The sequence below is a fragment of the Anas acuta genome, chromosome 1, assembly GCF_963932015.1.
Source record: "Anas acuta chromosome 1, bAnaAcu1.1, whole genome shotgun sequence".
In the NCBI taxonomy this organism is placed as follows: domain Eukaryota; kingdom Metazoa; phylum Chordata; class Aves; order Anseriformes; family Anatidae; genus Anas; species Anas acuta.
The window spans coordinates 147,294,377-147,307,362 of NC_088979.1; the positions used below are offsets into that span (position 1 = coordinate 147,294,377).

The 12,986-nt window shown below is 44.7% G+C and overlaps 1 protein-coding gene across 1 annotated transcript in view; it reads left to right on the plus strand.

Annotated features, from left to right (window-relative positions):
* STAB2 (stabilin 2) overlaps positions 1–12,057 on the plus strand; it is an 87,161-nt gene extending 75,104 nt beyond the window's left edge. Inside the window, exons 60-69 of the mRNA XM_068664148.1 lie at positions 1,762–1,903; positions 2,268–2,401; positions 3,223–3,388; positions 3,603–3,709; positions 4,032–4,151; positions 5,059–5,217; positions 7,398–7,505; positions 9,657–9,785; positions 10,827–10,946; positions 11,601–12,057. Of these exons, the coding sequence (XP_068520249.1) occupies positions 1,762–1,903; positions 2,268–2,401; positions 3,223–3,388; positions 3,603–3,709; positions 4,032–4,151; positions 5,059–5,217; positions 7,398–7,505; positions 9,657–9,785; positions 10,827–10,946; positions 11,601–11,651 (1,236 nt within the window). The 3' untranslated portion in view covers positions 11,652–12,057. The remainder of the gene's footprint in view (positions 1–1,761; positions 1,904–2,267; positions 2,402–3,222; positions 3,389–3,602; positions 3,710–4,031; positions 4,152–5,058; positions 5,218–7,397; positions 7,506–9,656; positions 9,786–10,826; positions 10,947–11,600) is intronic.
* Positions 12,058–12,986: the final 929 nt, after the last annotated feature.

Consider the following 12,986-nt stretch of genomic DNA (forward strand, 5'->3'; position numbering starts at 1 on the left):
GGGCTCAAGGTTTGAGATAAGGACAGGGAGATCACTCAACAATTATTGTGACGGGCAAAACAGACTCGGCATAGGGAGACAGTAAGATTTATTGCGTATTACTAACAAGCTAGAAAAGCGAGAAACAAAGAAACCAAAAACGCTTCCCTCCATTCACCCTCTTCCACCTCCTTCCCCCAAGTGGCACAGGGGAGCGGGGGAAGGGGGGCTGCGGTCAGTCTGTAGCACTTCGTCTCCGCCACTCCTTCAGGGTCACTCTTGTCCCCTGTGTAATGGGGGGGTCCCTCCTACAGGATGCAGTCCTTGCCGAACTGATCCAGCGTGGGCTTCCCACAGGCAGCAGCTCCACAAGAACTGCTCCAGATATGGCTCTGTACCATGGGGTCCATCCCCAAGGAGCAAACTGTTCCAGCACGGGTCCCCCACAGGTAGCAGCTCCTCCCAGACCCCCTGCTCCTGCGTGGTCTCCTCTCCACGGGCTGCAGCTCCAGCCCGGGGCCTGCTCCAGCAGGGGTACTCCACAGGCAGCAGCCTCCAACAGTGCAGGTCTACCTGCTCCACTGTGGTACTCCACAGGCTGCAGGGGGACAGCCCGCTTCACCATAGTCCTAACCACAGGCCATAGGGGACTTCTGCTCTGGCACCTGGAGCACCTCTGCCCCTTCTTCTGCGCTGACCTTGGCACCTGCAAGACTTTTCCTCACTCCTCTCAATCTCCCAGCTGTGTTTTTTGTTTGTTTGTTTGTTTGTTTGTTTTGTTTTGTTTTTGTTTTGTTTTCTTTCCCTTTCTTAAATATGTTCTCACAGAGGCACAAACAACATCACTTATTGGTTCAGCCCTGACAAGCAGCAGGGCCCTTACCTAACATGGGGCAGCTTCTAGATTCTTCTCACAGAAGCCACGCCTATGGCCCCCTGGTACCAAAACCTTGCCACATAAACCCACCACAACAAATGTGACATTTTGCATGTGCGATTTTTCTGTTCTCTTTTTAGCTCTCCCTAATTGGCTATCCCTATTTGCAATAGGAGTTTGGTAGCATTAAATTGTATGTATTTTGATTGCTAAACCTAGGAACAGCTGGGAGGATAACATCACTTGGTTGACCAGACACAGCTTAGATAGCAATTGCAGCCACATGACACAGTCTTCTTGGTATGCAAGGTCAACGTTGTTCAGGAAAACTTGTGGCAGTGATTTGATCCAGCATTTGTCTTGGTGCTTTTGGGATCATCTGTCCGTTCTGTTTTGGTGGTTTGCCTGATGCATATTCCAGGAACTCTCTAGAAAAGCCTTGCTGCTAATCTGTTCCAGCTGTTAACCACCACAGTCCCTGGCTGTCACCAAATCCTGCTTGGCTTATAGTTCTCCAGGTATTACAATCAGTGGACTGCTAAACTCCTTTAGTGCTTCCATGCCCAGACATTTAAATATCATTTTGATTGGTGTGTCATCCATTTTTGTTAATTCCATGTTGTATAATTCTCTGATGTGTTATTAGCTTTGCGGATGGAATTATGCCTTGGCATTAATTTAGCAAAGCACCTAAGTACATGCATAAATGTTTCGCTTAAAGGAGCAAATGTCAGTGTGACAGTTTGCAGGCTGTTGAATCACAGCTGTTAGTAGCAACTTTTCTGTTTGCCTATTGCTGGTGACACCAAGTGACATTTTTCCAGCAGTTCAGAACGTCACTTGAAGTACCACTTTTATGCCAGTTAAATACTTGGCTTGGCCTTCTTCATTCTCTCTCCAACCAGGACAAACGCAAGTGTGACTGTAAAAATAACTACATCGGCGATGGGCTGAACTGTTCAGTGATGCAGCTTCCTCTCAACCGCTGCTTGCAAGACAACGGGCAGTGCCACCCTGACGCGGACTGTGCTGATCTCCACTTCCAAGGTGAGGATGGCACACAGTGCATGCCATGGAAAAGGGACATCCTCGTCCCTGTGCCACTGTGCCAGTGTCAGTGGGTCTGGCCAGGATCCTTGTGTCTAGAAGCCCTCTCAGTCCTCTACCCATGTCCCCTGGAAACAATGAGATGTAAGCATGATTCAGCTTAGAACATGTGCATAAATACTTCACAATACTGGATTTATAAAGCAGCAGGTGAAGGCATTCCAGATAGAAATATCACCCATGACCCCCGGTCTGTCCTAACTACATTGCATAAAAGTCACAGGTATTCCCTACTGCGCAGTTGACTTTTGATCCAGAAATGGAAGCCCCACCAGAAAATGTTGGCTCCTCTCTCTCTTTACAGATACCACTGTTGGAGTTTTCCATTTGCGGTCCCCACAAGGGCAGTACAAAATGACTTACGAGAAGGCAAAGGAGGCCTGCGCCAATGAGTCAGCCACCATCGCTACGTATAACCAGCTGCTGTACGCACAGAAGGTGACGCAGCCTCAGTGTGGGAGGAGATCCCTGCCATGGACATAGCCACAGCGTAAACAGAGAGGGAGGAGCAAAGGGGCTGCTCGATGCTTATAAGCTTCTTTTTCCCTCCTATTTTTCCTCCCCATGCCAGGATATGTTTGGCTGGGAGCAGTTTTTGGACTGGTTAGTGTGTTCATGCCAGCCCGTATGACACTGAAAGCAATTCAGTTGCCAGATTCTTGTTTCTAATTGTCCAGATGGTGAAGTCAGGGTTTCATGAGGGTTTTAATTATTAGGTCTTCTTAAAGAAATGTACACTGTAGAGTTGTGCTGTGATTTTTTATTTATTTATTTATTTATTTTTCTGGGAATCTTTTCTCCAACTGCTGTTAACATAGCAGAGCTATTTCCACATTATTGTCTTTTGGTTGATGTCAGTGGGATGAGCATCACACCTTGGGCTTGTAAAATTTATTTTCAGAAGGGTGAGTCAGATTGACTGTGCCTTTCTGGCTCCTTCCCCTCAAAGGAAGGAAGAAAGTAAGGAAGGAAAGAAGGAAAGAAAGAAGGAAGGGAGGAAGGGAGGAAGGGAGGGAGGGAGATGTTCACCATTTAGAGAGACCACAACCAGCCTCCTTCTGCAGCAGCAGAAGGCTGGAAGTCTCAGGAGCAGCAGAAGCTGGGCAGCCTGCAGATAGAGAACTTACTCAGATTCCCAGAAAGTGGGCTGGGAGGTCGGGTGCTGCTGGAGCACCCCAGAGGGCTTTCCCTATCCACTGGCAGTGCCTGGATCCACCACCCAATTCTTCCTTTCTCCCTTTTGGCTGTGTCGGCTGCAGGCGAAGTACCACCTGTGTGCTGCCGGCTGGTTGGACAACGAACGGGTTGGGTATCCCACTGCCTTCTCCTCCCCAAACTGCGGCGCTGGGTACGTTGGCATCGTGGACTATGGGAGGAGAGTCAACCTGAGCGAAACCTGGGATGTCTTCTGCTACAGGGAGAAAGGTGAGAGAGCCCTTCTCAGCATCACTCTGCAAAGGAGAGCAGCAGCAAGTTTTGGTACCTTTGGTCAGCCACAGCCTGCTAGATAACCCTGCAAGAGATTCTCTCTTTTTAATTATAAAAATAATATTCTGTTGCTGAACAAGTCAATTTTCATGCACAGAGCACCTAGAAAAGGTTGCTGGCCCACATGGCTCTCTGTGTTTGTGCCTTCCAGAGGTGAACTGCACCTGCAAGCCAGGCTACGTGGGGGACGGCTTGTCCTGCAGCGGGAACTTGCTGCAAGTGCTGATGTCCTTCCCAACGCTGACAAACTTCTTGTCGGTATGGCCTGCAGCAGGCATGTGGCTCCGGTGGGGTGAGCAGAGCGGGTAACTAGGTTGTCTCAGCATTGGCTTCACTGTAGTGCACAGAAAATGCAGGTTACAGCAAGCAAAGTGGGGTGGAGTGGTCTAAATCCACACCTGCTAAGTCAGGGAGTAATCGCCATGTCTTAATTTCTTGTTACAAGTTTTGGGTTTCTAAAATTCATTTGAAATTAAATGCTTCTGCAGCTGGAGTTTAGGGAGGATCCTGTGCACTGCTGCTGATGTGCACAGGAGCTCACGATTGCCCTCTACTAAAGCTGGATTTTGTTTCTGCCTAGAAAATCATGGCTTACTCCAACAGCTCTAGGAGAGGGAAAGCGTTCCTGCGGTACCTCACAGACCTGTCAGTGCACGCCACGCTCTTCGCTCCAAATGATAGCGGACTAAGGGAAAATCAGGTAAGAGTTGGTTTGTTTCTTTTAACTTCTTCATTTTACTAACACTTGTTGAACAGACACCCTTATGGGTTTCTGCATCCCGATGCAATCTCAATTTAAAAAAATAATAATAATAACATGATTTCCATGTAAACCCATATAGCTTAAACTCTGCTTCTAGAAGAGGTGAGTTCACCATCTCTGCTTCTCTTCTGCAGTCAGGAGTACAAGGTTTCTGGGCGTGTTTGAGTCACCACAGAGAATTTTCCATCAGGGATCTTAATTACCCATCTGTAAAGGTGTCTGTCTGAGATGAAGTCTCCCCTGGCTTATTAATATTAAGCACAGTTATTTGAAAATAGTTATTTGAAAACAGTGCACAGCTTTGGGATTTCTCACAAATGCATTAAAGGAAGCTGCTCCTGGTTTCATCTCTATGCTTGTCCTTTTTAATTTCCTTCAATCAAACACTACCTCCAACACCTGAGGTACAACTCCAGTCATGGGGGAGATGAGGCCAGGACTTCTCCAGCTGTCGCAGAGTGATAAGCCAGGCAGGTGGAAGGCTGTGAATTTGTTAAAAGAATCACACAAGTGATTTCATTTCATATGGGTTTATGCTCTGCCTTAGATCTTCAAGCTATTTTAAGCATGTCCAAGGCCCATCGCTTCAGGTCATCACGCAGAAGAGTAAAAGCTTTTGTGCTAGTAGAACCAAGGTGTTACCTCCTGTAGGTGGTGGTCAGACGTCAGCAGGGCCAGAGGATCCATCCCACTGTTCACTTACAGGTTTCCCAATAGCCTCTGTCCCATATTGCACTTGCTGCAGCATTAATAGCAACAGAGAAAAAGGATCATAAGCATGGGAGTAAATCCAGTGGATTAAATAGATTGATTCGTGTTTCTTGCATTTCTCTTTCACTTTTAGACACTTACCGGGCGAGACATTGAGTATCATTTATCTAATGCCACCATCATGTTTTATGATGACTTGACCAATGGAACCACTCTTCTGACCCGTGCTGGGGAAAAACTCCTAATTACAAACACCAGGGGCCAGGAGTACCCTGCTTCCACCACCGAACAGGTACCTTTTTAATAAATCTCCCATCTTCATGCTTTTTCCCTCTCATCCTGCACCCTCTAATCAGGTGATGCACTGATCTGGGGAGTACTCCTGGGGTAGGCAGGAGCTGGGACTTCTGATAGCAGCCATCAAACTGCAAACTTACATGTTTGCAAGCAGCCAAGCTCCAACCTGCACAACTGGAAGGAAATTGCTCAGGCAGCCTGCAGGAGTCACAGCATGGGATACAGGTTTGAGTCAACCCTTCTCTCAGATGGGCAGGGTTAATGGAGAGGGCAGTGTGATAGCAGGAGAGACGGGAGCAGCAGTTTATCAGTACAGAAAGGTGTTGGCATTTGTAAAATTTCTTTCTAACTTTCTGCTAGAGGGAGAAGACCCCAGCATGGCCTTATTCAGAGAAAAAGCAGACAAAGCTATTGCTATTTCTTTTTTAACAAAAAAAAAAAAAAAAAAAAAGGAAAAATCTACATCCTTTTTGTAAATGGTAAGTATCCTTTGATGTCTCATGTGCTGAGTGAACTGGGGTTGTTCACTTTGGAGAAGAGGAGGCTCAGGGCAGACCTTATTGCTGTCTACAACTACATGAAAGGAAGGTGTGGAGAGCTGGTGGTCGGCCTCCTCTCACAATGAGCAATAGGATTAGAGGGGATGGCCCCAAGTTGCACCAGGGGAGGTTCAGGTTGGAAATTAGGAGACATTTCTTCTCAGAAAGAGCAGTCAGGCATTGGAACGGGTTGCCAGGGAGGTGGTGGAGTCACCGTCCCTGGGGGTGTTCAGGGGAAGGTTGGACGTGGTGCTTGGGGACATGGTTTAGTGGGTGACATTGGTGATAGGGTGATGGTTGGACCAGATGATCTTGGAGGGCTTTTCCAACCTTAATGATTCTGTGATCCTTTGAACACACACCCAACTTTTCACTTTTTTAAAAATTATTATTAAGAAAATATTCACTGTCCAAGCAAATGACCTCTGTAAGAGCAGCCCCTTCAGACTGAGGCTGAGACTCTGCTGTGGGTGATGTTGCAGAGCTGAATACGAAATGAAGTAGCCCTGCTTCTTGTGGGCTTGCAGTCAGCATGTGCTCTAGAGGATGGCACTTGACCCAAGGACTGCTGAGTACCCATCATTGCATCTGGGGTGGGGATTTACACGGACACCAACAATAAGGAAGGAGGTGCTGCAGAAAGAGGTGCGCATATGACAGATTTACAGATTTACAGGCTTCTTCCTTTTCTTCTTCCCCTTGTTGGGGGAAAAAAATAAAATCAAAAATAAAAATAAACAAATAAAACACTTCTTTAGCATGAGAATTATCATGAACTTCATTTATATTTAAGATCAACTTACACTGTCAACCAAGTAATCACATTAATGAAGTACACCCTCATGAGAGATCACATGCACCAGCACAAGACTAACCCCATCTCTGTGTCCCTCTTTAACGTGCTAGGAGCTCTTTCAGATCATTTTGATCTGATACTAGAGTTAGAAGAGTTTCTCCTTAAAAAATTCCTGGTGCTCCTTTACCTAATGTCCTCCAAAGCTGCCAGGGGGAGACTCTGAGCCATTAACACAATCCTTGCTCCTGCCCTCCAAAGTTGGTTGGAAACCTGTAGCTTTTCGTCCTCCCCAGAGGACCTGAGCAGGCCCCTTCTCACATCCTAGTGAGCTGTGGAACAGGACCGAAGTCCTGCTCCCCCATGCTAGGCCACCAAATAAACTGTGGGCTGCAGTTTCTAGTCAGTGCTGACCCAGTTCCCAAATCAGCAACCTCTGTGCCAAGGCATCCTCAGCACAGAAGGCAGCTGTAACAGGAGCAGGCAGCTGGGCACTTCTTCTGCCTCTACACGAGTAGCAATGCTCCTAATCTTGCAACCTGTACAAACATCACCAAAAAAATAAATAAATGAAAGAAAAATGAAAGAAAGAAAGAGAGAAGGAAGGGAGGAAGGATGGACAAGGTCAATATACAAGTAAGGATGATAGTGACTTCATGTGCAGAAGAACCATTACAAGCCTGGGACCATCTTGGGCTGGTGTCCAGTAAGGCAGCGGTGGAAGCCCACCAGAAATTTTTCTCAGTGTGTCAATAGCTGATGTGGGGAAATAAGCTCAAGCTTTGTTTCAGCCCCAGAGGCAGGAGGGTAAAGCTCAGCTCTCATTGTTCTCTGTCCTTGCAGAACGAGATCAGATATGTGGATGGAAGCGCTATTGTGGAGTGGGATATAATCGCTTCCAATGGGATAATCCACGTCATTTCAGAGCCTTTGAAGGCTCCACCAGCACCTGTAAGTACATGGTGACTTGTTGGGTGGTGGTAGGTGGCTGTAGCTTATATCATACCAAACTCACCACTGACATTCATATATTCCCAGTTTCCCTTCCATATATACAGTTTCAGTCTAAAGGGATACTTTGAAAGATGTGAAAGAAATTTAGAAGGTGAGAGTAAGTTATTAGTGAAGCTTGTTCTTCCCATCATTTATTTTTTCTTTAGTTGAATCACTATGACTAGCTTCCCAATCATCCAAGGTTTTATAAAACTCCATCTAAGTTGTTCTGAAAACACCTTTCAAGCTTCTAAGGAAAACATTTGACTCTTGGCTTTGCACTCATTCCTATCCAAAACAACAAGATGCTTTGAAAACTCTAATTTTATTTTTTTCATGCATGAATTCCTGCCATATCTCTAGTTATCCGGTCATCTCACCCCCTAAAAAGACCAGACAAAACACAAACAAACAAAAACATTAAACAATAAATAATAATAATAAAATAACAGTGCATGGCAAAATAACAGTACAGAGAGGGATGCAAAAGGATGCTGTCCTTTGAGAGCAGGCAATTCAAGCTAGCTGCTGCATTGGTTCAGGCTGACATTACAATGGTACAGGGCCCTGTCCTGGGAATGTAGGAACATAATTCTCTTTATTTCACACCAGCAAAGTATGCTGCTTTGTATGAAAGGGAAATGAACATTTCCTCCACCCACAATGCAACCTGTATGTCTCACAGAAGTGAGACCTGTCACCCTTGGGAAAAGTGCACAGTGAGCATCTGCAGCTCTTTTTTTCTTGCCACAAGATATTTGCCTTAACAAAAAGGATTTCTGTTGGATCAGAGTAATCCATTCTGGTCCTTCTCTCCATGTGCTGGAGGGGTCTCACTCACATTTCTGGCATGTCTATCCTAGCTCTGATTTAGGCAGTGACTAACTGGCCGCCTCTTCAGTCCATGAAGTTAATTCTATTCGTACCCTATTTCTCACTTCCAGTTTGTTCAGAGAATCCCTATCTCCTGATTCAAAATAATAGGCAATTTCTGTCAGGCCATAGCAACATGATATTGCATTGTTTATAACTCCTTTCACATGCTAGAGGGCAACTAGACATTTTCTAATATTTAGCTGTTCAGCTGCACCATGTAAATTACTTTGTTTTCTAAAAAAGAAATGAAGAGGGTGTATCAGTTATGACAATAATGTGATTACTTTTTTGCCAGGGGAAGTTTAGTAATCAGTTTTCTAAGCAGGGGGACAAAGAGCTAAGGAATCACTTGGAAGAGCCAGAGTAACTACCTATGAATCTCTTCCCCACTGTAGACCCCTCTTCACTTCCAGGATTGCCAGCAAAGAGCACCATACTGCGGGGAAATCACATTCCAAGTGCCCTGCGATCTCTCGGGCAAAATTATCATCACCCCAACTCTGCCTGTCCCCTTCATATCAGGGCTGAATTAGGCCACAGAGCTGCAGAAGGCAAACCAAAGCCCTACTGTGGAGGCATTTTTCCCATTTAGACTAAATCCAGAGGACACATGAATTTCCTTCAGCTTTTCACCTAGGTATTTATTAAGAAGTTATGTAGGAACATAGAGACTATCCTGGAACATGCAAAGAGCTGCTTGAATTGGCATTTTAGGTGCTTGACTGAAGAATGATCTCAAGTTAAAGGCAGTGAACATCTCAGAGCAGTTTGATTTGAGCCCTGGTAAGCATGGCTCGGAGGGTTGTCTATCTGCCCACACAAAGCAGCGGAGAATGAGCCTGAACTCATAGAGACCTTTAGGGTTTACACTACAAGTTTTGAAAGCTACCTAAGGGACTTTGGTACACACTTCACTGCAAGCCAGCGTGGTTTGAATTTCTGTGGCTACGTTGAAAACCGTGACTAGAAAAAGATGACTTAGACATGCCCTGTATATTCAAAAACATAAACAAGATGAAGCTGCACAGGAGCCAATGTCCAGTGTAGAGTAGCTAAGAAGAGCTAATTTGCAATTATTATCAGTAGGTCACATTAAACTGTCTCAGGGAATTACGTACCAGGAGACTACTGCAAAAGCAGTTTGTGAACTAAGGTATAGCTCAAGGAGATGCTGCATGTGCTGGGTGCTGGAAGGTGACCACCCCATAGCTCACCCTCTTTCTGTGCTTCCAGGTTCCTCTCCATGCCACTACCGGAACAGGGATCTTCTTTGGCATATGTCTGGTTATTGGAGTCATGGCCTTTATTGGATACTCGTACCTCAGATTCAGAAGGAAAAACACAGGCTTCCAGCACTTCAAGGTAAGAGGCAGAAAGGAGTGCAAAGCAGGGAGCCAGCACTTCCCCACACCCACCTCACTTTCCAGAGTCACAGACTCCAATTGCTCCTTGTGCTTCATTAAGCTAGATGCATTCTAGATCATGTTTTTTTCACTCATGCTTGAACTGTTCAGACTAACACATGGAGAAGGTGGGGAAGGCTTACACATCTGCCTTGGGCACTAGCTCAACTTTTGCCTGCTGCACCCCTCCTGGGGTGTCCTACCAGGGATCCAGCCCTCACTGACACTTTGAACACCAAGGACTGGCCAAAAGCTTACATCTGAACAGCATCAGAGCAGAACTCTGGTCAGCTTTAGGTCAGCTTTAAGGAAGCAGACAACTTTCAACCACTTGAACATGTGAACTTGTTCTATTCTCTTCCCTTCCCCTCCATGGCACTGCTAATAGCTTTACAGTTCTGGAGGTTGAAACAATTGATAGGAAAAAGGCTGGAGAAGTACAAATTTTTATACTGACGAATTCTCATGCCGGCTTTCTCTCAACTAACCTAGCCTCACATAGTATCATGACAATGAAAACCAGGCACCAACAGACAAGCTACTCAAAGAAGAGAAGGATGATAGTGTAACAACATACACCAGAATCCACCCAAATGAAAGGCTACCTGGAAGGAACCAGAAACCTCCTCCTATTCTAGCTTCTGTATAATATGAGTTGTCTTCTAGAAACAAAAAGGGAGCCATAAGCCAGGGAAAATGCTTGTAGTTCTATATGGTAGTAATGAGAGCACTCAGCCACATCCTTTTCATGGTAGGCACAATGCCAGTGCAGTACTACTTCTTCCATTCCTTGCTGTTATTAAAAAGAAGGGAGGAAAAGGTATCAGTGGTAAGTGATACAAGATACTACAGTCACCCAAAATAGAGTTCATGCCTAGAGTCACAAATTTAGCAAGCTCATTCAGAACACTGTGTTAGTCAGTGGGGAAACCTAAGTGCCCCACTTAATGCATGGAATGAGAAGGATGGATTTTAAGCAGGTTTGTGTGATTTTATGTAGTCAAAAGATGACACTGACGTAACATCACTGGACAAGTCCCAGCCTTCAAATATCACCAACCCCTCCTATGAAAGTTCTTCTGCACTGAGTCCACCAGAACCTACGTATGATCTTTTCTCAGTAAGTGTACATTTTGATTTGAGACACATAACTAAGATCATGATAAGAAGAAATGACTTAATAAAGTGAAAATGTTCACTTGGGAGGAGGAGAAAAATAAAAAGTGAGGGGGAAATACCATTCAGGATCCTGACTTTCTTACCTCAGCCCACCTAGAAATGGGGTCGGCCCACTTGAAGCAAAAATTGAGGGTATGGTTTACAGCTCCATTTCAAGTAATGACTCATGAGGCTGTGGTCTACCTTCAAAGAGAGATGAATTAAATTGGACTTCAAATGCTGCTAGATGCCAGTGATGCGTCTGTACAAAACTTTAAAAAGCCTTTTTTCTTTCCTTCTCCTTGCTGTAAATGAAGCTGAGTTGCATGCAAGCACTCTTTGACAGAGTCTGAAATGCAGAGGGAAGGGGGTAGGAAACAAGGGAAGGAAAGTCTGAGTAATACCAGAATGTAGAGAGAGCCTCCGTGGTCCAATTCAGCAAGACTCACATACACACAGAGAGTTTAAAGAACACAGTAAACCTTTTTGCATACAGTAAAGAGACTTATTTGGTGCAAAAGTAGCAGGTGCAAAGTGCCATCTGTGTGGACAAGTTGCCAAAAAGGGAAGTTCATTTGTTGCGTGATGTCCAATTCTTTTTCCTTCTCTTCTACAGGATTCAGATGACCAGCAGCTTGTGATGAGTGGTCCATATGATCAGAACTAAAGAGGGAATTTGGCATTACTAATTATAAAACACACTTCTATTTGCATTCACTGTGGGGGAAAAAAAAAAAAAAAAAAAAAGCACCTAGAGCTTTCAGGGAATAAAATCTCATTATCAATTAAAAAACAAATCAAAGAGTACAACCTTGTTGTTTGCAAAGTGACCAACCTCAGAAGTGTTACCTCTGTCTTAGAAATATCGACAATGGGTGCTAAATGCAAAACTGAGTCTCAATTCTTGAACCATCCAGAGACACTTCTCTATGACAAAACTTTCACTAGCTTCCTATTTCACTACTTCCATTCTTCTGTAGAGAATTTAGTCCAAAATCTTCTTCTGTACAGTCATTTAGTCAAATGCCCTCAAACACACAGGGCTGCTAACCTGGCAAATAGCCTAAATTTGCTATTACTCCAGCTCTATGCCTTTGTTTTGGCTTGGCTGTAAATACATCCACCTAGCATAAAACAGAGTATGTATGAAACTTGTATTTTTAAACTCAGGGGATTTTTTTATTAGTATCCTTGCCTATAAAAATTTCAGAGCAGGAAATGCAAGCTTCCTGTCTGTCCCACTTGCATGTCCTAAGGCTTCTGTCTTTCGTCCTACTTTCCTGGGTTTTCTTTCTATCTCGTATCACTGTACAAAGGGAGATATTATGTGTATCAGCTTTAGCAAGAAGTATAGGGGAGTTGAGGGAATTAAAATAGGGATTTTTACTCAATTTTTACTTGAAACATTTCTGTGAAAAAGTAGTTATGAACATACCTTGCCATTTCATGACCGCATTCAGATTTTCAGGTCTGAAAGGAGCAGAAGCTGTCTGTATCTACACATACCACAATTGTGCCAAGCACATTAATGTTGCCTTTCAAGCAATGCACAGCAACAGCAGCTCTCTGCACCTTACTATTAAATGTCAATCAGACCCTACTTTGATTGCTAGAAACCACAAAATGGCAAGACAAGAAAGATTTTATTGCTGGCAGCAGCAACATTCAGCTACAACATACCTCCTGGTGTTTTCTGCATGAGGGAGTGGGAGAGAAGATGGCACTGCAGGAGAGCATCCATCGCCTCTGAGAACATCCCCAGGATGCCTCACATCCGAGCAAGGTATACAGGCCAACCCAGGGTTGACAATGCAACCATCAAGGACAGACAAGGGAATCTAATGTGTAAATATGACCAAATGAAAGCCACAGATGGAAGTCATTTCCCTAACTCTCTTCATGCTCCAACACATTCCTTATTGATTTTCTCTAGAGACAGTAAAACAAAATTTTAGAAGGGACAGGCACCCTTACATACACACACGTTTGGGGGAGCTTTCCC